The 26,860-nt window shown below is 40.2% G+C and overlaps 1 protein-coding gene across 5 annotated transcripts in view; it reads right to left on the bottom strand.

The window, feature by feature from the left end:
* CPNE4 (copine 4) overlaps positions 1-26,860 on the bottom strand; it is a 626,987-nt gene that overhangs the window by 124,466 nt on the left and 475,661 nt on the right. For all 5 annotated transcript variants that reach the window (XM_086674292.1, XM_086674290.1, XM_086674291.1 and 2 more), the window contains 2 exons: positions 7,963-8,034; positions 3,229-3,303 (listed from right to left, as the gene is read on the bottom strand). In XM_086674292.1, coding sequence (XP_086530418.1) covers positions 3,229-3,303; positions 7,963-8,034 — 147 coding nt within the window. The remainder of the gene's footprint in view (positions 1-3,228; positions 3,304-7,962; positions 8,035-26,860) is intronic.

Genomic DNA, 26,860 nt, shown 5'->3' on the forward strand with positions numbered 1-26,860 from the left:
ATGGCTACCACCATGTCCACTGTCCACATGCTTTTCTACAGTACAACTTTGCCACTCCCCCATCAGAGTGTGCAGTCTAACTCCCCTCTCTTTGATTCTGGGCAGGCCTTATGACCTACATAGAACTAACACAATGCAGCAGACGTGATGCTGCATGACTTCCAAGGCTAAGTCACAAAAATGCCACTCAGCTTTTCTGTTCTCCTGGGATGCTTTCTCTGGGAAGAGCCAGCCACCATGTGGGAAATGTGCCTAACCCAAGACTACTATGTAGGCATGCTGGCTGACCAACCCAGCTGAACCCAGCCCTTCAGCCATTCCATGTGCCAGGCATGTGAGCAAAGCTAGACTGAACTCTCCAGACAAGTATCGCTGTATGGCATCATAAGAAGCAGAAGAATTGCCCTATTGAACCATGCCTGAATTTCTGACCCTCAAAATCATAACATGTAATAGAAGAGTTAAGTCACTAGGTGTTGAGGTGGTTTGCTTTGCAGCAATACATAACCAGCGGAGTAGTAGTATCTGGATAAGTCACCAGACCTTGCTGAGCCTTGGTTTCCTGAAGAGGTTGCATGAGGTGATCTTCATGGTATCATCTTAGAGCTCCTTAATTCTACATCTTACCCCTTTTTCCACCTAAGAGCATTCACCTTCCAGTCCAAAGAGGAGCAATGGCCTCAGCCTTCTCCTCTCTGGATTACTAAGGAGTCTGGGCTAGATACCACCATAATTTGAAGGATCTGGAGTCTACATCACTGGGGCACTGAGGCTCAGCGGTGACCAGGGCCTTAGATAATCAACCCAGACAAAGGTGGGAATGGCCACCTAGAACCAAATTAAGTGCTACATGAGATTTTTTCAGTTTTGTGAGCCAGTGCTCATTCAAATGAAGGGAAGCTGTTCAAACACCTCAGAGCTAATGGGCCCACTAACAAACCCCCAAGTCCTCTTGCACTCTAACATAAGTCAGTTAGAAAGTAGACTAGAGGTGCTTAAGAGACTATTAAGTAGAAAGAAGCCATTATAAGCCATTAACTGAGCAGCTTAAAACTGCTACACACTGACCCAGTGGCTTATAATGGCATCAGGAAAGATACTACAAAGAAATTTGGTGAATTATTCCAAAACCTGGGGAGATGATGGGAAAGTAAAGAGCATAATAGCCATTAGGAACTGAAGATTAGAAGCTTACGTCCAAGTGACATCAATGCACACTGCAGTTTCCAGCACCCAGTTCATGCTAATGGCAGAAAGTAGCAGTTCTCAAAAGTTTCACACAATCTACTCAGGACACTAAAGACATCCAAATATCATCCATTCATAAGTATAGAGTCTTTTCTGATGTCCCTAGGCAGAATGAATTAACCTTCTCCAGACACTCTGATTATACATCACCTATCACATCCTGTCATGGCTATAGTATTATTTATACCATATGTTGTTTAAATTTATGTTTCACTTAGACAGTGAATTCCAGGTTGTGGGTATGAGAATGGTTTAAAGAATGTTTTTTCCCACCATCTAATGCATAACAAGCATGCAGCAAAGATTTGTGAATGAATGATGAATGGAGAATGAACAAATACAAGAATGAGCTAATGAGTGTATAAATGGGCTGAGTACTGTTCATAGGTGAAAGTGAATGAGATACGCCAGGATATAAGCTACCTAAGACTTTAAGGAATTGCTTGAGACATTAGTTTACCTTTTTCAGCCTAATGCCTATAAGCAAGTGTTTGAAAAAGTGGTGCCACTTCTAAAAATCCCCTGTTCTCTAGTTGTGCTCTAGGAAAATGGAATCCTTTGTGCATACATTTATTAATGTGATGTGTTTTTTTGACTTAAAGATAAGGTTGGAGGGAGATCATAAAAATATGGTGAGGTTGGAAAGGACACCCCCCCACCCTTTTTGATGGGTGGAAACTAAGGAACTTTTTCTGTATATACAAGACTAACATGGTTTATGATTGGGTAAAAATTGTGAGATACAATAGAAAGAACACAGACGGGAGTCAGACTCCCATGTAACTGACATGGAAATGAATCCTCAGTTTTACAATTTACTAGCAGGATATGTTGGCCAAGAAAACTGCTTTGCAGAACTCCCACTACAGGGAATGTAACTGACCAAGGGCCCCAGCCGCTGTGCCCTGAAATACATCTCTGCACTTGCACCAAGGCCAGGCTTCCCATGGGCTGCTCCCAGCCAGTGCCTGCATGTGTAGGGGATATTAAGGCAGGCATGGGAGACATGAAACTTTTCTGCTGGTCAATATTGGCCCCAGGACTCCCTGATGGCTTCGCTGACCCTTCCTTAGACTGAATGGCATTCTAGGACACTGCCACCTGCTCTTCTCTCCCTCTCTCCCTCTCTCCTTTAGTTATGGTAAGACTTGCATTGCAGTCTGCAAACTTCCTCCCTATGTTCCCTACACAAGCATTTTCCTAATAAAATCCTTGGGTATTTAAGCCTGTCTTGGTGTCTGTTTCTTGGATTATCTGGACTAACACATGGAATGACCTTAAGTTATTTCATCTTTGAATCTGTTTCCTCATCTGCAAAGCAAAAGTTAATAATGCCTGTTACATGGGAGCTGTAAGAATGATCAAATGTTATAATGCATGAAAAGCTCTAGGGGTGCCTAGGTGGCTCAGTTGGTTAAGCATCTGACTCTTGATTTCAGCTCAGATCATGATCTCTCGGTTTGTGAGATGGAGCCCCAAGTCGGTCTCTGTGCTGACAGCATGGAGACTGCTTGGGATTTTTTCAGTCCCCCTCTCTCTGCCCCTCCCCACCCCTCACATGCACTCTCTCTGTGTCTCAAAATAAATAAACTTAAAAAAAAAAGCTCTTAACCCTGTTCCTGGAAAACATAGGTGCTTAACGAAAGTCACTTTTCCTCCCTTTCATGTCTTCTTTTTTCTTATGAAATGTCCCTAACAATGGGCTTAAACCATATTTATCTGTGCACATTGACCTGTGACATTTGGGAACAAATGAAGCCTAGGTGTAACAAAATTGTCTTCTTTTAATTATAGTCCCTCCCACTTCTCATGAACTGCTTCTAAAATTTGGGGAAAGTCTTACTTTGCAGACCTCTGTGAAATCTTTGATCTGTTTAATAATGTGGGAAAGGGAGAAAACAGCTTCAGGGGAAAATCTGATTAAACTTTGTATGTTAGCCTTATTACTTTCTTCAGTTAGGTTAACACCCAGCACTTTACCTTGTCATCCAATTTCCGTGCATTGAATGCAAGTTCAACATAGTCATCATTGCCAGATAATTCTTCAGCAATCACCTAAAGGAAAAAATTTTCACATATTTTCAAGTGTTTTCCAGAAGCTGTTGAAGCCACTGTTCTACTCCAAGGATCCCAGATTAAGAGAAGTATTTAAATATTTAAAATTAAGAAGGAGATTAAATATTTTTGAGATGAGTGAAGGAAAAAGATCTCTAAGATGTCTTGAAGTAAAGATGGCAAGATGAGGGGTTGTTCTCCTGGGAAAGAACAAAGGTAAATCTCATACCTGGATTTAATATCCCAAAGCTTCTCTGGGACTGTGGGCTTTGCAAGTGAGCCTTTGGATTCATGGCTTTTTAGAGCAACAATGGGGTCTTCAAAGACCCTTTGAATCATTTGAATGGAATTGAACCAAGAAGTTAAAAAAAAAAACTTTGACATGAATGTATCATTTAAAATATTCAAGCAACAAACTCAAGTAAGTGCTTGTGAGAATGGTCATAACTTAAATCACAGGGAATCCTTTTGAATTTTTCCCTTAAAAAATGGCTTAAAATTTTTGAAAAGGGAATCAGTCACTTTCAAGTTAAAAAGGAATGTTCAAAGGAACTCAGGAGGTTTGCCTCCTGGCAATTTACCTCCCTAGCAATTCAGATTCTCCTGGTAAGTCATTCTACCTTTTCTTTTTCTTTTGTCCCCACAACTAAATGATTAGAACACTTTCTCTACCTTTCTCAAGGGCTCTAAAACAAGATGCCAAAGTTTCAAATAGTAGAGTACTTTGAAAATTTAAGGTTTTATTTAGAAATACTTCCACTATTGCCCAATTGAACACTATGTGATGACAGAAATGTTCTGTAATCTGCACTGTCCAATACAGTAACTGATAGCCATGTGTAATTATTTTTTTATTAATTTTTTTAAAATTCCAGCTGTTTCACATAACATGTTATATTAGTTGCAGGTGTATAGTACAATGATACAACAGTTCTATATATTACTTGGTGTTCATCATGATAACTGCTCTTTAATCCCCCTCACCTATTTCACCCATCCCCATACCACCTCCCCTCTGGTAACCATCAGCTCTCTATAGTTAAGAATCTATTTCTTATTTTGTCTCTCTCTCCTTTAAAAAAAAATCTTTTCCTTTGCTTGTTTTGTTTCTTAAATTCCATATATAAGTAAGATCATATGGTATTTACCTTTCTCTGATTGGCTTATTTCATTTAACATTATACTCTCTAGCTCCATCCATGTTCTTGCCAATGGCAAGATTTCATTCTTTTTATGGCTGAATAATATTCCATTGTATATATAGATACCACATCTTCTTTATCCATTCATCTATGGATGAATACTTTAGCTGTTTCCATATCTTGGCTATTGTAAATAATGCAGCAATAAATATAGGGATGCTTGTATCCCTTCAAATTAGTGTTTTTGTATTCTTTGGGTAAATACCCAGTAGTGCAATTAATGGATCATAGGGTAGTTCCATTTTTAACTTTTTGAGGAACCCCTATACTCTTCTACAGTGGCTACACAAGCTTGCACTCCCACCAACAATGCATGAGGCTTCTCTCCACATCGTCACCAACACTTGTTTCTTGTGTTTTTGATTTTAGCCATTCTGACATGTATGAGGTGATATCTCATTGTAGTTTTGATTTGCATTTCCCTGATGATGAGTGACATTGGGCCTCTTTTCATGTGTCTGTTGGTCATTTGTATGTCCTCTCTGGAGAACTGTTTGTTCATGTACTCTGCCTATTTTTAATTGGATTATTTGTTTTTAGGGTGTTGAGTTGTATAAGTTCTTTATATATTTTGGATACTAACCCTTTATCAGAGATGTCATTTGCAAATATCTTCTCCCATTCATTAGAATGTCTTTTAGTTTTGTTGATTATTTCCTTTGCTGTGTAGAAGCATTTTATTTTGATGTAGTCTCCATAGTTTATTTTTGCTTTTGTTTCCCTTGACTCAGGAGAAATATCTAGAAAAAAGTTGCTATGTCCAATGTTGGAGAAATTACTGCCTATGTTCTTTTAGGATTATTAGTTTTAGGTCTTACATTTAGGTCCTTAATCTGTTTTGAATTTATTTTTCTGTATGGTGTAAGCCAGTGGTCCAGTTTCATTCTTTTGTATGTAGCCATCCAATTTCCCCAACACCATTTGTCTAAGAGGCCATCTTTTTTCTCATTGCATATTCTCTCTTCCTTTGTCAAAGATTAATTGACCATATAAACGTGGGTATATTTCTGGTCTTTCTATTCTATTGCATTGCTCTATGTGACTATTTTTATGCCAATACCATACTGTTTTGATTACTAAAGCTTTGTAGTATAACTTGAAGTCTGGAATTGTGACACCTCCACCTTTGTTTTTCTTTTTCAAGGTTTTTTTTGGCTATTTGGGGTCTTCCATGGTTCCATATGAATTTTAGGATTGTTTATTCTAGTTCTGTGAAAAATGTTGGTATTTTGATGGGATTGCATTGAATGTGCTGATTGCTTTAGGTAGTATAGATATTTTAACAATATTTATTCTTCTGATTCATGACATTGGAGTATCTTTCCACTCGTTTGTGTCATGTTCAATTTCTTTCATCAATATTTCATAGTTTTCAGAGTACAGGTCTTTCACCTCCTTAGCTAAGTTTATTCCTAGGTATTTGATTATCTTTGGTGCAATACTAAATAGGATTGCTTTCTTAATTTCTCTTTCTGTTGTTTTATTTCTGTATATAAAAATGCCATGGATTTCTGTACATTAATTTTGTATCCTGCAATCTTACTAAATTCATTGATCAGTTCTAGTAGCTTTTTGGTGGAGTGTTTAGGGTTTTCTTTATAGAGTATCACATCATCTGCAAATAGTGGAAGTTTTACTTCTTCCTTACCAATTTGGATGCCTTTTATTCATTCCTCTTGTCTGACTGCTGTGGCTAGGACTTCCAGTGCTATGTTAAATAACTGTGGTGAGAGTGGACATGATTGTTGGATTGTACTGTTTATGACTCTAAAGTGTCCTTTTTTGTCCCTTGTTACAGCCTTTATTTTAAAATCTATTTTTTCCACTATAAGTATTGCTACCCTGGCTTTCATTTTACTTCCACTTACATGATAAATGTTTCTCCATCCTTTCACTTTGAGTCTGTATGTGTCTTTAGGTATGAAATAAATCTCTTGTAGGCAGAATATAGATGGGTCTCTCTCTCTCTCTTTTTTTAAATCTATTCTGTCACTCTATGTCTTTTGATTGGAGTATTTGGTACATCTACATTCAAAGTAATTATTGCCATTTTGTTACTTTTTTTATGGTTGTTTTTATAGTTCCTCTCTATTCCTTTATTCTCTTGTTCTTTATCTCATGATTAATTTTCTCTAGTAAAATACTTGGATTCCTTACTTTTTATTTTTTTGCATATCTATTACTGTTTTTTGATTTGTGGTTACCATTCAGTTTATATATAACATCTTCTGCATATAGCAGTCTATATCACGCTAATGGTCCCTTAATTTTGAACTCATTCTTCATTCTTTTCCCCTCCACATTTCAGATATTTGGTACTATATTTTATATCCTTTTATCTTGTGCTTCTCTTGACTGATTTTTTACAGACACACTTAATTTTTCGGCTTTTGTGCTATTTTTCTTACTCTTACTTATGGGTTTTATTTTGCACTCAGAGAATCCCCCTTAACATTTCTTGTAGGGCTGGTTTAGTGGTCATGAATTCTTTTAATTTTTATTTGTCTGGGAAACTCTTTATCTCTCCTATTCTGAATGGTAGCCCTGCTAGATAGAGTATTCCTGGCTGCAAATTTTTCCCTTTCAGCACTTTGAATATATTATGCTACTCCCTTCTGGTCTACAATGTTTCTGCTGAAAAATCAGCTGATAGCCTTATGGTGTTTCTTTCATATGTAACTGTCTTTTCTTGCAACCTTTAAAATTCTTTCTTTATCCCTATTTTTTCCATTTTAATTACTATGTGTCTTGGTGTGGACCTCCTTGGCTTAAGTTTGTTGGGGTATCTTCGTGCCTCCTGAATCTCTGTTTCCCTCCCCAGATTCATAGCCACATGTAAATATTGGCTATGATATATATGAACACTTGATACATGGTTAGTGTAAGGTATGGATATTTTATTTAATTTTGAATAGTTTTATTTAAGTTTAAATAATCACATGTGGTTAATGGCCACTAAAAACGATAACATAAATCCAAACTATTATATTAAAGAGGAGGGCTAAATGCTGGGTTCTCTGGTCCTTAGGCAACAAATCTAACCTTGGACTAACCATTATCAGAGCAGATTTTTAATTCTCAAAAAAAATGAGAAGCAGGGATAGGTAGTTTGATCATTTGAAAACCCCAGACAATTCTATATTCTTAATGTCATTGACAACTCCATTTTTGTCCTCCACTAAAACCTATATATTAACTGCAGAAGTGCTTAATAAAAGTGAATGGCCTCACTTTCAAATCCTTATTCTATTCCTTTTTCCTAGGGGTGGAAGGGTCAAAATTATACGGGCAAGAAGGATAACTAAGAAAAAAGGAACAAGAAGGATGGGGGTGACTTGGACAGCTGGGCAGTTGTGGCATCAACCCCAATGGGCAGAGAGTCTGCTTCTCACTGCAGGTTTGGACCAGCGAGCACCATCTAAGCACCAAGACAGAGAGCTGCTAAGGGAGGGCTTACCGTGATGGAGGATTTCCCTGCTGTGTTCCCATGCTTCAACAAGGATTTGGACAGTTTTCTCTGGGAAACGATCTGCACAAAAGAAAACAAAAGGTGAAGATACTATTTATATGAATGTTTGTCTACTTTTTAGTTTTTCCTTTACAAAATTCTGCATTCACAACTCTACTTGAAATTATAACACTGTATCTGTTTATTTTCTAAGATTTTTCCATAAGCCGCTCCTAAATACAGGTTCTTCTTTCTTTCTTCTTATGGCATGTGAGGTAAGAGAGTGAGGGCATAAGAAATTACAGATGATTCAGTTAATTCAGAGGTGACTTAAGTGTTCCTGAAACGTTTACCACCAAATTAGATAGAAAATGTTGGATATGCATTTTATGATAAAGCAGATAAAGTTTCAGAATGATCTCAAATTAGCACTAAAACCTCTGTGCAAAGTGGGTGATGGGCTACAGGGAGGAAAAGAAACTCAAGGTCTAAATATACAGCTTCTGTATGTATAATCTCTAGAGTTCTGTTTTTAATATATTCTTTAGGAAGCTATAAAGTCAGTCATTAGGAAACTGATGCTCAGAAAACCACTAGGAGTCATTGGAGTCCTCTTCGTAATTCAGTATCAATGCACAACATGTGATGACAACCAAAGTTGCCATTATATTGGGAGCTATTTGTAGCAGAACGTGTCACATCCCCCTCTTACTTTTTTTGAAAAAAAAAAAAAAAAAAAAAAAAGTATGGCAAGGCATTGAAGACCTGATGGATATGGAACCCATGATTCCCAAAAGAGAAGGGGTTTAAAAGAATCAAATGAAAGCTGTGCTTTTGCTAAGGGAGAACAAAGTCATACTTTGTGGTAAGCAGCTCTACCTAAGACGGCTCCCAACAGTCCTATTCATGCCATTGTGCAATTCTCTCTCTTTGAGCGTGGGATAGATCTAATAACTTGCTTCTAATGAATAGAATACCACAAAAGTGATGGAGTATCCCTTCTGAGATTAGGTTACAAAATGAATGTCACTTCCTTCTTGATCATCATCTCTTATTCTTCTCAGAGCCCTGGCCCTGGGGGGAGCAAGTTACTATGTTGTGAGTAGCCCTACAGAACGGCCCATGTGGCAAGGAATTGATGTTTCCAGTCAACAGCCAGCAAGAACCAGAAGTCTGCCAACAGGCCCATGATGAGCTTGAAGCAGGTCCTCCCCTAAGTTGAGCCTTGAGATAACTGCACCTTGACAGCAGCCTTGTGAGAGACCCTGATCCAGAGGACACAGCCACACTCTTCCCTGATTCTGTGAGATTAATGCTTGTTTCAGCTGTCAAGTTTTAGGATAATTTTTTATGTAGCAACAGGGAATAACACACATATACACATTATTTACAGAATAAGAAAGGAGATCACTATAAAAAGCAAGGAGACAAACCCATTCTCTGACATCCTTAGATATTGTTGTCTCTGTCTTAGAGCAATGAAAATACTGAGTGTGCTTGTGTTAAATAAAAAAAAAAAATTCATAGAACTTTCCTAAGCCAAGCAGATTTAAAGATCCTGATTCTTGGGGCTCCTGGGTGGTTCAGTCAGTTAAGTGTCCAACTCTTGACTTTGGCTCAGGTCATGATCTCATGGTTCGTGGATTTGAGCTCCACATTGGGCTCTGTGCTGACAGTGTGGAGCCTGCTTGGGATTCTTTCTCTCCCTCTCTCTCTACCCTCCCTGGCGCTCTCTCTTTCTCTCTCTCTCAAAATAAATAAATAAATAAAAATATCCTGATTCTCAACTGACTATGATTTGAAGAGGAAAGAGTATTTCTTTAAGAAACCATCTGGTGCTTGATGGTGATGATGATGACCGCAATGGGAGCTCCCATTTTAAGGAGTATACATTCCCCAAATATTTACTTACGCTTCATTGTGTTCAGGTTTGGAGCAGAAAACAGATTGAAGTAGGTTGAAGAAGAGATGAAGAGGGAAGGAAATGGGCAAAACATATGAAGACAAATCTTTCAGTAAATTTGGTGATAAAGTGAGGCAGAGAGATAGGATAGAATCTTCAGGAAATGAGAAATTGATTAAGGTTTCTGTTTTAGTGGTCACTTTATTGCTAATTTTATATGCTTACAAATTTGGGATTGTTAGTTTCATTTTCTACATGAGGAAAATAGGACACAGAAAGTTTAAGTAACTTTTCCAAGGACACAGTCCTTAGAGTTAGTGTGGCAGGGATTTGAACATGGCTCTGACTTCAGAAACTGATGTCGAGCCATAGCTGGTAAGTAAATTCATGAAACAGATTCAGAAAATTTTCACTCCTGGATTTTCACTTTATGTGTTTGCTTTTAAGCCCTTGATCTCATATTTTTGAACTTAACCCTCAATATGTAAACATGAAGAAGATTGTAAAGAAATAATCAAGTTAGGGGCATTTGGGTGGCTCAGTTGGTTAAGCGTCTGACTTCCACTCAGGTCATGATCTCGCGGTTTGTGAGTTCAAGCCCCGCATCAGGCTCTGTGCTGACAGCTCAGAGCCTGAAGCCTGCTTCAGATTCTGTGTCTCCCTCTCTCTCTCTCTTCCCCTCCCCCCTTGTGCTTTCTCTCTCTCTCTCTCTCTTTCTCTCTCTCTCTCTGTGTCTCAAAAATAAAAACACATTAAAAAAAAAGAAATAATCAAGTTAAACCTTAAGAATGAAGTAATCTGAAGATATTGGTCTTCGTTAAGGGGGGTGTAGCATAATAATTAAGAACATAGGTTGTTGTTTTCTTTTAATTCACAGCTGGCTATCAATAAAATGACGTGAAAAAAATTTCAGATGACAAAGAATTGGCATTCCTTCTTATAGTTACCTCTAAATCTAAATTCCTCATCTTTTTCACTCTACTCATTAAGAAGGTTCCAGTGGTTCGTAGCCAAAATTATCTCCTCTCCCTCTGCCATTCACAGCTTATCACTTGTTTTAGAAAAGCTACAATTTCCTAGAAAAATGTAGACATCATTCTTGAACTTGAGATGAACCAAAACACAGAGGAAACACAGGAAAACAAACAGCAAAGAGACATTAGGAAGACTTTATAGTTTCTCTCCAGGGGGTTTTCAGCAAGGAGGAATAGTGGAAACACATGAATAATTGACAAGGGTCACTGGTAAGTAGCAGCCAGGCCAACATCTGACTAAAGAAAGGCAACATATCTTTTACTAAATAAATTTGGCCTCAGAAATACTTCTGTCCAGGTGCGCCTGGGTGGTTTGGTCAGTTGAGCGTCAGACTTCAGCTCAGGTCATGATCTCACAGTCCATGGGTTCGAGCCCCGCGTCGGGCTCTGTGCTGACTGCTCAGAGCCTGGAGCCTGCTTCGGATTCTGTGTCTCCCTCTCTCTGCCCCTCCCCTGCTCATACTCTGTCTGTGTCTCTCTCTCTCAAAAATAAATAAAATAAATAAATAAATAAAAAGAAATACTCCATTCTCATTGTTTCATCCACATTGGTGTCCTACCCCTATGGCTCAAAGTGACCCTACTACCCCTTCAGCACTGTAATAACCCACTCATTGGGTTTCCGGGTATGGGTATGGGCACACTGTCTTTACAAACTCTGTCTTCCAAGATCCACATTTTCATTCCTCAAGTTAGACCAAGGGAGACTTAACTCACAAGAACTTGGATGGTCACATTCTCTTCCCTCACTCTTTTCTAGAAATGCCAACATTCTCATTTGTTGGGTGTAAAGAAAATGCTACTATGTTACAGCTCTTACCTTTTGCAAGTACTAGGAAGATAAGCAGTATCCTCAGAAATATACCTTCTTAATAAGTGGGCATTTGGGTATACAAATGGCTAATCAAACAAGCAATCAAACAAACTTAATTTTACAGCCCCCAGGCCTCTATCTCAGCTCCAAAGAATGAGTAATAATTAGGGATTTAAACCTTTCATTGTAATAATGATCAACAAACAATGATGTTGCCATTCTTAGGACTGTTGGGCAAAAGTGGTAGGGATGTCCAGCTGGGTCAGTGTTCTATAGAAAAAAACCCTATTCATTGCAAATCTCACTTCTCATGTAGGTTTCCTGAAGCAACTGCATCAGGCTTAGAAAGGCCTTAAGTCTTGTCAGAGGACATCTAAGGCCAACAAACAGCCAGCTCTGCCTGGCAAGAGGATGCACTTGTTAGAAGTCCTCTAATTTAAGTAAAATGCTTGATAGAGAATTTAAAGCAATGACCACAAGGAATATTCACTGGACTTGAGAAAAGACTGGAAGACATGAGTGAGACCCTTAATGCAGAGATAAAGAATAACACAGCAGAGGGGCGCCTGGGTGGCTCAGTCGGTTAAGCGTCTGATTTCAGCTCAGGTCACGATCTCACGTTCCGTGAGTTCGAGCTCCGCATCGGGCTCTGGGCTGATGGCTCAGAGCCTGGAGCCTGCTTCTGGTTCTGTGTCTCCCTCTCTCTCTGCCCCTCCCCCGTTCATGCTCTGTCTCTCTCTGTCTCAAAAATAAATAAACGTTAAAAAAATTAAAAAAAAAAAAAGAATAACAGCAGAGATAAAAGCCTCAATAAATGAAATAAGAAACATGCTTGATGTAATGAATAGTAGGATTAAACAAGCAGAGGAATGAATTAGTGATCTAGAAGAGAGAGTAATGGAAAGTAATCAGGCTGAACAAAAGAGAGAAAAGAATTATTAAAAAAAAAACAACAAGAATAGACTTAGAGAACTCAGTGACTCCATCAAACATAATAACATTCATATTCTAGAAGTCTCAAAAGAAGAAGAGAGTGAAAAGGGGGCAGAAAATTTATTTGAAGAAACAATAGCTGAAAACTTCCTTAATCTGTAGAAGGAAAAAGATATCCAGATCCAGGAGGCACAAAGAACTCCCATAAAAATAAACAAAAGCAGACCCACACCAATACATATTGTAATTAAATTTGAAAAGTACAGTGATAAAGAAAAAAATGTAAAAGCAACAAGACAAAAGAAATCAGTAACTTATAAAAGAAAACCCATAAGGCTAGCAGGATTTTCCAGTAGAAACTTGGCAGGCCAGAAGAAAGTGGCACGACATACTCAAAGTGCTGAAGGGGAAAGATCTGCAGCCAAGGATACTCTATCCAGCAAGGCCATCATTCAGAATAGAAGGAGAGATAAAGAGTTTCCCAGAAAAACAAAAACTAACGGAGTTTGTGACCACTAAACCAGCCCTGCAAGAAACATTAAAGAGGACTCTTTTTTTTTTTTAAGTTTATTTATTTATTTTGAGAGAGACAGAGATAGTGCAAATTGGGGAGGGGCAGAGAGGAGGAGGAGGAGAGAGAGAATCTCAACCAGTCTCTGCACTGTCAGCCGAAACCAAGAGTCAGTCACTTAACTGACTGAGCCACTCAGGCACCCCTAAAGGGGATTCTTTGAGTGGAAAGTAGAGAACATAAGTGACCGTATAAAGGTAGGAAACACAAGAGCTGTAAACAGGAATATTTCCGTAAAAAAATCAGTCAAGCAACTCACAAAAAAGTATATAAAATATAATATGTATCTAAAATGTGGAAAGGAGAGGAGAAAGAATGGGTTGAAACTTAAATGACCATCAACTTAATATTGACTGCTATTTGCAGAAGAGCTTATATACAAGCATAATGGCAAGCATGTATCAAAAACCACCAATAAATACACAAAGAATAAAGAGAAAGAAATCCAAATATATCACTAAAGAAAACCAGCAAAACATGAAAAAGAGAAAGACAAGAAAGGATTGGAGTAAATCTTCAGAAATGATCACAAAACAAGTAATAAAATGGGCAATAAGTACATATTTATCAATGATTACTTTGAATGTAAATGGAATAACCAATCAAAAGACACAGCGTTACAGAATGGATAAAAAAAACCCAAGACTCATCTATATGCTGCCTATAAAAAGCAGTTAATTTTAGACCTAAAGGCAGAAGCCCTCTAATTTGATTATTTTTTACTCTACAATGGGGTCATAACTGAAATCTTTACCATTCAACAAAATGGCCAAGTGTATGGGGAGGAAACAGAAGTTGAGACACTCTTTTTAGCAAATGTTGGACCAGAGGGACATCAGTGCCATGCATGATATGCATTTACAGATGGATCAGGGGAGGAAACACTTATTTCCCTGTGAAATGGACAATATTCTAACACCATGGGTTCTCATTTTTCAGGAGAGTCCCCTGTTTCATTTGGATGAATGGGAACAAACCAGGAAAATAAAAAATGCTTTGTCCAATATTTCAGCAAGTGTACATTCAGCTGAAATTTCTTTCAAAGTCCTTCAAAACAGTCATTCTGGGGACTAGACAGTCATTTTTTATGAGATTGCTTTTATTGAAAATACCTTCAGATTCTTTTTTGAAATTGCTTTAAGACTCTGTTGTAACAAAACACACTTATTGAACAACTTCTCTGTGCCAGGCACTGTTCTAAGGCTGTAGTGGTGAACTGATGAGAAACTTCTTTGGCAAATATTGACCTCTCTAGTATGAATCAGAATCAATTACCCACAAATCATGTATTAGAGAACTTTTATTTCTTAAAAGGTAAGTACAAACTGCATGAAAAACTGTGGAAATAAGTCTGGAAATCACAGGATCAAATAAAGCTTGATAGTTCAACTGTAGGACATCAACTGAGCTTTGGATGTGCATCTCCCTAAGTACAACCATGTAAGAAGCCTTCTTACATTTGTTTGGCTCCAGAATTTTTTGTCAAGGAGCATCTCTAGTTTTGCAAACTATCAATGACTACTACCACCACTCCAGAGAATAGGCAAGGTTTCCTGATGGCACACTGAGACGGAGAGAGGAAGACATGCCCAGAGCCCCTCAGGCTTTACTATGGCAGGGCTAATGGGGCTACCAACAGCTGGCATGGGCATCTCATTGCCTCAGGGCTTTCTCTGGTATCCATGCCTGTTGTCTACAGGTGCAGCAGGATGAAAGCAGGGAGGATTACCATCCTTGGCGGTGGACGTCAACCAATGACTGATGGGCTTTGGTACAGAAATCCCCCAGTTCTTTTGCCCCAGGGATGGTGGTGACTCTGCAGTGTTTTTTCTACACAGGCATCCAAGTTTCCCTGGTGGGAAGAAGCTCTAGTTTTTCCAGTGGTGATTTGTCAGACAACACACCCTTTACTTTATTGGTTATTTTCCCTTTCCTGTCTCACTTATCCACTCCCCTTTTGGTTTTTCCTTCACCTCCTCCAATAATCTACATACTCTCCAGTCCTTATCTGCTTCTGGGAAAACAAACAAAACTTTTACTCTGTGCCAGATAGTATGTTGAGTGCTTCACACATCTTATCTCATTTGTTGTTGTTTAATTATCAATACTGTCTCTTTTCCCTAAGCAACTGGAACTAGAGAAGCAGGGCTTGGAGAAATTAAGGAGTTTATCTAAGGTCACATAACATTATGGACTAAATTGTGTCCTCCAAAAATTCGTATGTTCAAGCTCTAAGCTACAAAGTGCCTGTATTTGGAGGTAGGGACTTTAAAAGAGATAATTAGGGTGAAATGAGGGCGGAACCCTAATCCAACAGCACTGGCCTCCTTATAAGAAGAGGAAGATACATCAGAGAGTTTTCTCCCTCTGCATATGTAACAGAAGAAAGGCTATGTGCACATAGTGAGCACAGCTGCCTACAAGTCAGCAAGAGGGGCCTCGCCACAAACCAACACTGCTGTCATGTTGATCTTGGAATTTCAGCCTCCAGAGCTATAATACAATAGATTCGTGTTGTTTGAGCCATCAGACTGTGGTATTCAGTTATGGCAGCCCTAACAAGCTGATACATACAGCCTATAAGAGTTGAAGCCAGGATTCATTCCTTCATCGAATAAATATGTATTGGATATTATGTGCTGGGTATTGAAAATACAGTGCAGACACGAGCAGGAAGGGGCACTGTCCTCCCACACAACACACAGGTCAAATGCCAGCTCCGCAAGGAGAAGCAATGCCATGCCACGAAGGAAGACTGGCCTGGTCAAGGAGGTCAGGTAGGGCATTTCTGTAGAGACTACTCCTGACCTGAGGCTTCTGGAAGGGAACTGAATAGTCAAAGAGGGGAGAGATGATGCTATGAGTTGAGGAACTGTAGGTAAAAAGGGTATAAGTGAGTATGAGGAGCAGGGTGAGTATGAAGACAGAAAGAAGATCTTTAATTGATCCCCAGAGACTAGGCTTTTGGTGGCATTGCACTCAGACACTAGGTGCTTTAACATTGTTGGCTGTGGTGGGTTGAAAAATGACCCCCCCATGCTAGAACTGATACATAAATTCAGCAAAGTTGCAGGATACAAAATCAATGTACAGAAATCAGTTGCATTTTTATACACTAATAATGAAGCAACAGAAAGACAAAGAAACTGATCCCATACACAATTGCGCCAAGAACCATAAAATACCTAGGAATAAACCTAACCAAAGATGTAAAAGATGTGTATGCTGAAAAGTATAGAAAGCTTATGAAGGAAATTGAAGAAGATACGAAGAAATGGAAAAACATTCCGTGCTCATGGATTAGAAGAATAAATATTGTTAAAATGTCAATACTACCCAAAGCTATCTACACATTCAATGCAATCCCAATCAAAAGAGCACCAGCATTCTTCTCGAAGCTAGAACAAGCAATCCTAAAATTTGTATGGACCACAAAAGGCCCCAAATAGCCAAAGTAATTTTGAAGAAGAAGACCAAAGCAGGAGGCATCACAATCCCAGACTTTAGCCTCTACTACAAAGCTGTAATCATCAAGACAGCATGGTATTGGCACAAAAACAGACACATAGACCAATGGAATAGAATAGAAACCCCAGAACTAGACCCACAAATGTATGGCCAACTCATCTTTGACAAAGCAGGAAAGAACATCCAATGGAAAAAAGACAGTCTCTTTAACAAATGGTGCTGGGAGAACTGGACAGCAACATGCAGAAGGATGAAACTAGACCACTTTCTTACACCATTCCCAAAAACAAACTGAAAATGGATAAAGGACCTGAATGTGAGACAGGAAACCATCAAAACCCTAGAGGACAAAGCAGGAAAAAAACCTCTCTGACCTCAGCCACAGCAATTTCTTACTTGACACATCCCCAAGGGCAAGGGAATTAAAAGCAAAAATGAGCTATTGGGACCTCATGAAGATAAAAAGCTTCTGCACTGAAAAGAACACAATCAACAAAACTAAAAGGCAACCAACAGAATGGGAAAAGATATTTGCAAATGACCTATCGGACAAAGGGCTAGTATCCAAAATCTATAAAGAGCTCACCAAACTCCACACCTGAAAAACAAATAACCCAGTGAAGAAATGGGCAGAAAACATGAATAGACACTTATCTAAAGAAGACATCCACTGGGGCGCCTGGGTGGCTCAGTCGGTTAAGCGACCAACTTCAGCTCAGGTCAGGATCTCGCAGTCCATGAGTCCGAGCCCCGCGTCTGGCTCTGTGCTGACAGCTCAGAGCCTGGAGGCTGCTTCTGATTCTGTGTCTACCTCTCTCTCTCTGACCCTCCCCCGTTCATGCTCTGTCTCTGTCTCCAAAATAAATTTAAAAACGTTAAAAAATACATATATAAAAAAAGAAGACATCCAGATGGCTAACAGGCACATGAAAAGATGCTCAATGTCACACCTCATCAGGGAAATACGAATCCAAACCACACTCAGATATTACCTCACGCCAGTCAGAGTGGCTAAAATGAACAAATCAGGAGACTATAGATGCTGGCCAGGATGTGGAGAAACGGGAACCCTCTTGCACTGTTGGTGGCAATGCAAACTGGTCAGCTACTCTGGAAAACAGTGTGGGGGTTCCTCAAAAAACTAAAAATAGACCTACCCTATGACCCAGCAGTAGCACTGCTAGGAATTTACCCAAGGGATACAGGAGTACTGATGCATAGGGGCACTTGTACCCCAATGTTCATAGCAGCATTCTCAACAATAGCCAAATTGTGAAAAGAGCCTAAATGTCCATCAACTGATGAATGGATAAAGAAATTGTGGTTTATATACACAATGGAGTACTATGTGGTAATGAGAAAGAATGAAATATGGCCCTTTGTAGCAACGTGGATGGAACTGGAGAGTGTTATGTTAAGTGAAATAAGTCATACAGAGAAAGACAGATACCATATGTTTTCACTCTTATGTGGATCCTGAGAAACTTAACAGAAGACCATGAGGGAGGGGAAGGGGAAAAAAAGGTTAGAGAGGGAGGGAGCCAAAGCATAAGAGACTCTTAAAAACTGAGAACAAACTGAGTGTTGATGGGGGGTGGGAGGGAGGGGAAGGTGGGTGATGGGCATTGAGGAGGGAACCTGTTGGGATGAGCACTGGGTGTTGTATGGAAACCAATTTGACAATAAATTTCATATAAAAAAAAAAAACCTAAATCTTAACAGTTATAAATGAAGCCCAGATTTTAAGTAAACCATGTTTTATCTTCCTTCCTGGATATCTACAAGTATCAAAACAATATTTAAAACACCCACGTTTTAACATGTTTAAACTTGGTAAAATATTCTAAAAATTAAATTCAATGATTACTGCACATGCCTGGGTATTCCGGCAGTGTCTGAATGAGTAATAAGGACAATTCATACTTTTGTATTTCTATTAAGTGTAGATGTCTTTGATTTCATTTCAGAAATAAAAACCCTTATTATAATTAGAAAAAAAAAGAAAAATGACCCCCCAAAAGATATTCATACCTTAATCCCTAAAACCTCTGTATATTACCTTATATGGCAAAAAGTCTTTGCAGCTTTAATTAAGTTAAGATCTTAAAATGGGGAGATTATCCTGGATTATTTGAGTGGACCCTAAATGCAATCCCAGTGTCCTTACAAGAGAGAATCAGTGGGCAGGGGGAAAAGGGGGTACATGAGAACATACACTCAACAGAGAAGAAACCATGCAGATGGAACAGAGAGAGATTTGAAGGCACTGGACATTTGGAGTGATGTGGCCACAAGCTAAGGAACTGGCGGGGACCAGAGGTTGGAAGAGGCAAGGAACGGATTCTCCCCTATAACCTTCAGAAAGAGCACGGCCCTTCTGACACCTTGGCTGCAGACTTCTGCCCCCTGGAGCTGTGAGAAAATAAATTTGTGTTGTTTTAAGCCACCATGTTTGTGATAATTTGTAACTATAAACACAGGGAACTAATACATGAAGTTAGTCCATGATCAGGTTCAAAGTCCGGGAAAGGATGCCTCAGTGATGGCTGATTCTGGGGAAATCCCTACCTTACCACTTCCCTCAGCAAGACTGCTGGGCAGTATTACTTCACCTGGTAGAAATCAGACCTGCTCAAGGTCTGCATTGTGCTAGGAGAGCCTTCTCCTGGTGCTGTCCCTCCACTTCCTGGTTGCCTTGCTGCCACTGCCGACCTAAAGGACCCACATTGTTGTCTGAGCACAGAGTAACTCCTGAGATCTTTGGCCTCTCCTATGTACAAAACAATAAAGAGAAGCTTTAAAAATATTTTAAAGAACACTTTTTAAAAAACTTCAAGAACTGTGCTTCCTCTTTGGCTATTCCCTCTGCCTAGGATGACTCATACCCTCTCTCCTCAATGGGAAAATTTTATTCATTTTTCAAGATTAGAAGCTTTCAACAGTTGCTGTGTAGGAGGAAAGTGGTCACCTGTGGGACAGGGAAGAACTTTTGCTTTGCTCCTAATGTGTGTCTTCCCCTCCTTATCCTATCTGGCTCCCTCCAGCAGCACCAGCATGACCTGGGAACTTGTCAGAAATGCAGACTCTCAGGACCTACCCCAGACCTACTGAATCAGAATCTGAATTTCACTGAGATCCCCAGGTGATTTGCATGCACATTAAAGTTGAGAAGCACTGAGCAAGAAAGTGAGTATTGAATGTAGACAATTTTAGTATGATATGATCAGATTTTAAAGATTTATAGGAAAGGCCTTTTAAATTAATCCATTCTGATTTAGACTTTCATTAATGGGTAAAGTTGTATGAACTAAGAAAGGTACATGCTGAAGCTTTGTCAGCCATCCAGGGGAGAGGACAGGTGACATGCATGTGTGCATACATTTTATGGGAATTCAGTATAGTCCTTGCTTCCCCAGTGGAGGCTTACAAAAGGAACACCCTGGGGAGAATGATTCAGAATGACAGGAACAATGGGTGATCTACTGGTTTGGACTTACTGTCTTAAGCTTTCTATTAAGCAGAGTTCTAATTACTTCAAGTGTAATTACAGGCTTTTACCCTTTCTCTGACTTCATTAGCAAGGGATGGAGTGGAGAGAGAGTTTCTGAGAGGGATTTAAGAATTGCTTGTGCATTAATTATCCACCTTTGTCTCTGATGATGGGTGTAAGTCCTCCTCATCACAAATGACCTGGCTCTGAGTCCACCCTTTACCAGCCCCCAGTCATACTATGTGGTAATCAGGAGAAAGAGAAAGAGCTGTCTTCTCCAAGCAGCCCAGTGCCCAGGGTAGCGCATTTTCATCAGGCCAAGGGCACGAGGCACTTTTCAACCGTCATCTTTGGCAGTCTGTGACTTGTCTTCAGTGAGGCTCACAACTAAATTAGTAGTCCATAGGACAGAGGAGGATTGGAGAAATCCTTTGACCATTTCTAAGTGAAAGAAGAAACTCCAGCTTTAAGGTGGTCAGAATAAGTATTTTTATTACCATTCAACAGCTGAAGGAACCAGAGGGTCAAAGATAACTAAGGTCACTCAGCTAATGAACATTAGTCATAATAAATTTATTATTATCATTTATTAGTCATAATAAATACTACTTCAGGAGAACTTAATATGTGCCAGCTACTGCTCTAAATTGCCTTATGTGTATTGATTTATTTAATTCTCATGACAGCCCTATGAAGTATGATCATATGCCCAGTGACAGATGAGAGCAACGAGTTTAGAGAGTGTATTCGTTTGCCACAGCTGCCATAACAAATTACCACCAACTCGGTGGCAGAACAGAAAAGAAATGTATTCTCTCCTGGTTCTGGAGGGCAGAGGCCTGAAATCAAGCTGTCTACAGGACCATATTCTCTCTGGAGGCTCTATGGAAGATTTCCATAGCTTGTCTCTTCCAGCTGCTGGTGCCTGCCATTGTTCCTTGATGTGTCCCTATATGACTCCATTTCCTTCATGTGGCACGCTCCTTCCTGTCTGTGTCTCTCCTCTGGAGCTCTTTTATGAGTACACTTGTTACTGGATTAAGGGTTTACCTGGGTAATCCAGGATGACCTCCTCATCTTGAGATCCTCTACTTAATTAGATCTGCAAAGACTCTTTGTTCAAAGAATCCACATTCATGGATTATGGGGTTAGGATGTGGATGTATCTTTTTTGGGGCCACCACTTAGCCCACTACAGAGAGGCTAGATAACTTGCTCAAGGTCCCAGAGCCAGGACATCTTCCATTCCCTTAGCTGCTACACTCATTCCCTTAGCCTCCCTAGTCCATCCAGTTCCATTCCCTTAGCTGCTATACTCTTCTGCCTTCCACAAATGACAGAGGCAGGTCCTGTGCTAAACCCTACCAGACACACAAAGTGATTCATACTCACTCCTTGCCTTACCGTAGGAGCTTACCGTAGAGCACGTTCCCTCTCACTCAGACCATTGCAAGAGCCTCCCAACTGGTTCTCTAACTTCACTCTTACTACATAATGTAGAACAAGAATCACACACAGGGCTCTGAATGTTGACTCTGGTGTGAGAGCGGGCAGGTTAACCTCTCCAAGCCTCAGTTTCCTTTTCTATAAAATGGTGATATTATTTACTCCATTGGCTTATCGTGTGCATAATGAGTATTATTAACAAAATCTCAGAATCAGTCACATATAGATCCTTAGGAAATGTTCCTTCCTCTTCTTTTTTCTCCCATCCTATCAATCCCCACATAGAGATAATTACAGACTTATCTTAGACTGGGACACTGGCAGTGGAAGAGAAAAGGGGGTGGATAATAAAGATATTTAACACACTAAATTGATGGGGCTTTGTGACTGATTGACTGATGGGAAGGCTGTGGGGCACAGAAAATAGGAGAGTGGTACAAAAGAAGGCTCCCAGTTTGGGGGCCTCCCCATCTGGGAAGGTGGAGGTGCCATTCCCTGGGTGGGGCACAGTAGAGGAGGAGCTGGTGGAAGGGGTGGGCTGGGAGAGCAAGGGGAGATGGTGGCGTGGTTGGAGCTGTGGAGTCTGAGAATTCTGTGAGTCATCTGAGTGCAGTCAGTATCTAGAGATGGTTAAAGACATGAGTCTGGGGCTCAGAGGAGAGGCCTGAACTGGGAGTCTCCAACATGTGGTTGATAAATGGGAGGGCAGGAGCTGCTGGGGGCATACATGAAGGAGAGAAAGGACAAAGTCTGAGAGCGAGGCAACCTTCCCAGGCTGAGACTTAAGGCAATGTCTCCTTTCCTCATTCTACCTGTAGCCTCTGGACAAAACCTGTGGGGGCCCCGCCTCCAGGACCACAAGGGACCTGAGGGGTCATGCTCCTCTGTGTCCTCCCCACTTAGGCTGGGACTAGAGGAACCTCTAACGGGGGCAGGTGGGTGACATCCAGTTTGGGGCAGTGGTCTTCTTTTCCCTGTGCTGAAAGAGACTTCAAAAGGAACAAGATTAAAAGTGGGAGGCATTACTGAGGATATAAAGAATACCATTGTGCACAGTATAATGCACTGTTAGTTGCTACCATGTTTCTACACAGATATATGGCAATTTGTATCAAGGACCTTAAAATGTGTGCCCAAATATTCCACTGTTATTAATTTATTCTAAAAAAATTCAGTCTCAGAGGGCATGAAGATATACATAATACAATGCTCATTCAAGTGTCGTTTAAAATTGTGGAAAACTAGAAACAGCCTTCATGTCTGACATACGGGAGGCCTTACATGATTTTTGCTACCGTGGAATACTTTATAGCCCTTAAAATAGATGATGCAGAAGTACGTACATTAACATGGAAAGATGTTCAAGATATTTTTTTATGAGAAAAAAGCAAGCAACGAAAGGCATTTATAAATGACCAAATGGTTGTTGAAAAAAACAACTGTATGTATGTGCATACATAAGAAAAACTCTGGAAGAATATACACCAGAATGTTTACTAACTATCTCTCAATGTTGTGATGAAGGATGATTTTATTAGTTTTGTATATTTCTGAACAGTTTTTAAAAGGGGCGTGTGTTGCCTTTATGTACAGAAAAACAATAGAGCCATTCCCTACAAATAATGGGGTGGAGGGATGGAAACTTGCTTGGTTTACAAGGATGTTATGTAGAAGAGGTTCTTGCATGTCTGGAGGAGGAGCCTGAGATGCAGGCCCTGCAACAGAGCTGAGGGAGGGTCTCTGGAGCAAAAGCCTCTAGAAGGAGACAAAGATTTAAAGCCCCCATCCTCATGGACCCATGAACATTCTTAACTTGCTCATTGCTAGTGCTGCAAACCCTCTTGGGTCTCTTCTGTAGTCAAAACATTACAAAGACCAAAATCTGATGCAGAATCAGACGGAGGATACAGGCTTTGCAGATGTTTCTTAGGGATCAGTCATTCTCTCAGTCTTGTGTTAAAAGTGCAGGGGAGGGGCGCCTGGGTGGCGCAGTCGGTTAAGCGTCCGACTTCAGCCAGGTCACGATCTCACGGTCCGTGAGTTTGAGCCCCGCGTCAGGCTCTGGGCTGATGGCTCAGAGCCTGGAGCCTGTTTCCGATTCTGTGTCTCCCTCTCTCTCTGCCCCTCCCCCTTCATGCTCTGTCTCTCTCTGTCCCAAAAATAAATAAAAAATGTTGAAAAAAAAATTAAAAAAAAAAAAGTGCAGGGGAGTGTTGCAGGCTGGCAGCTGAGGCACTCAGCTCCTCAGTAGTTCCAGTGGGGATGTTGTCTGGGAGCTAGGAGGCCTGGATTTAACTCATGGCTCCTGCACTTAAAAATGGCGTGCACTTAGGGTGCCTGAGGGGCTCGGTTGGTTAAGTGTCTGACTCTTGATTTCAGCTCAGGTCATGATCTCATGACCCCACATCAGGCTCTGGACTAACTGTGCAGAGCCTGCTTGGGATTCTCTCTCTCTCCCCCTCTCTCTGCCCCTCCCCTGCTCTCTCTCTCTCTCTCAAAATAAATAAATAAATAAATAAATAAATAAATAAATAAATAAATGTTTAAAAAAAGAGAAAAAAGTGGTGTGCAGGTAAGCAAGTCACTTCAATGTTCAGACGGCTGGCAGAAAATGGAAAAATAATGGCACATTCCCTTCAGGGCTTTTGTGAGGATTAAATGAGATAATGCATGCAAAGTTTTCAGCATAGGGATCTGGCAGTACTATGTAAGAACAGTTGCTCTGCTCTCTGCCTGAAACAATTTTCTGCATTTCTTTACATGGCTCATGCCCATACTTCATTCTGGTCTCTGCTCAGAAAGGGCCTCTCTGGCTTTCCTATGTAAATTTGCACCCACTCCCTTGCCACCACTCTACATTCCTTAGGGTTTCTTTCATATCACTATCATTGTCTGTTATTATTTCATGGAGGAAAACATAAGCTCCATGAATACAGGGCTTTGTCCTCTTTGTTCACAGCTGTTGCCCCGGTTTCTAGAAGAGTGTCTGACATGCAGTAAGTGCCTAGTAAATGAATGAATAATTTCATGCATAATCATTTGGATGAGTGGATAACTGTATTTAAATTAAATGCTTTTAAATTATTACTGTTAGCATTAATGCACTATTCACTGAATGAATGAATGAATGAATGAATGAATACCAGTTATTTACATCTGACTGTTATCCTTAATTGGTAAATGAGCAATAGGTCCATGCCAAGGGAAGGATGAGGCCTAAACACTATAAGTTGCTCAGATACTGTGGTCCAGGAGTATTTCAGATAAACACTCACGAATGGGGCATGTGTTTGCAAATGGATGTCACAGGTCTTCCTGAGCTGGGAGAATGGCTGTTTAGATATAGGAGTCAATTTAACCAACTTGTGGAAAAGGTTGCTTCCTTCTTGACCTCAGTTAACAGTCTTACAGTGATAGCATTTAGGGAGAATTGCTACTCCACTTTTTCTGATTTGCAAAGGGTTACAGAAATTGAATGCAGTTTGGTAGGCAATATGGTCTAATGGGAAGGCAGGTATTGAAATCAGATCAACTCAGGTGTGAATCTTAGCTCCATGACCTGCTGTCAGCATGATCTTGGATGAATTAGTTGAGCTCTTAAAGCCTAGTTCTTTTATTTATTTATTTTTTAAGAGAGAGTGCATGCAAGTGTCGGGGGGACTGGGGGGGGTTGATGGAGAGGGAAGAAACTCAAGCAAACTCCACAGTCAGCATAGAGACTAATGTGGGGCTCGATCCCATGACCATGAGATCATGACCTGAGCTGAAATCAAGAGTCAGACACTTAACCGATGGAGCCACCCAGGTGCCCCAAGCCTAGATCTTGATCTGTCAAGTAGAAAAGATAGTGGCCCTCTTGTGACATGATACCTGGGATATAATAAGACCCTCAGAATATCAGTCTCCTCATTTCAACTGATTACTTATGAGAAAATCAGTGGGAAGGTGTGGGAGATCTGTAAAGAGATAGGGATCTTTTTTTTCCTGAGTGCATGAAATGGAAGCCCAGAGGTAGCACACTTTAGGGGTGCAGGAGGAATTGCTTAGTACCCTGAATCTGAATACAAATGCCTGTTTTTGCACCTTGATTTTGCCTCTTAGGATGCATGTAAATTTGGCTTGGTGATAATAGTGATGATGATGATAATGATAATGATAATGTCAATAGCACCAAGCTCATGAATGCCTGGCACATGATCAGCTCTTAGTAAATGTTAGCTGTGAATGTGATTTATTATCACAAAGGGACCATCAACTATTTTGTCTAAATTGGGACACTTTTGAAAATGAAAGGAGGCAGTGTTCATATTTAAGTCATGACAATAGGTATAAACTAAGATGGACTCGGGCAAACGCAGTCATAGGTTACACTAACATTATCAGGATACCTGATATGTAAGGATGAATTCACCCCTCCTTGGAAGTATTTAAGGAGAGACCAGAAGCACCAGAGTGCAGACTCTCATACTGATCTGGCTTAAACTCAACCTTGCTTTAGTTTTCCTCCCCATTTCAAGCTTTTCTGGTTCTACTGGAGTTCTGTCTGCCCGTTAATTGTAACACTAGTCTTCCTGGTTTGATTCTCACTGGGGAGAGAGAACATTGGAAGATTTCTGCTCCCTTGCTTCTGCTAACTGGCTTGGGAATGTATGCTGACCTCAGCCTCCTGTGGGCACATGCCAAGGAAGTGTGGGTGAAACACATTAATCAGCACACTCATGGCCTCACCTGACCTGCCTTCGTGTCCGGAGAAGCCCCAAAGACTCACATTCCATCCAAAACAAAGTTAATGAATTCGTACTCAGCCTCATTTTGTCCTTGAATCTGAAACCAAGACTCCTGGGAATGATTTTGTAACCCAAGCAGTAACTGTGTATTTCTTCCCCTAAACTTCATTGGGTTAATTCAAAATAAAAATATTCTTTTTCCCAAATTAGGCTTGAGCTGGAGGTTCTAGGCTTTAAAGGAATGTCAGAACCTCTTTGCAGTTCCAAGGAAGTTTCCTTAACTTAATCCTCAGTGGTGCTCCAAGCCCTCCAGGGTCTCTTCTGTAATCAAAAATGGTATCACAAAAGATCAGAATCAGATTACCCAAGCAAACCTTCCTCCCTGTGGGCCAAGGGGTTGGGGGATGAGGACTAAGGCTTTACTTGCAACATCTGCAAAATGTTCTCTCAAAAACCTGCCGAGGGCACAGCCTCAGCAAATAGCTCATCCCAAAGCCTTTCCCTCACATTTCCCAAAGTAG

This window comes from Puma concolor, chromosome C2, assembly GCF_028749965.1.
Source record: "Puma concolor isolate L17-30 chromosome C2, mPumCon1.1.hap2, whole genome shotgun sequence".
Classification (NCBI taxonomy): domain Eukaryota; kingdom Metazoa; phylum Chordata; class Mammalia; order Carnivora; family Felidae; genus Puma; species Puma concolor.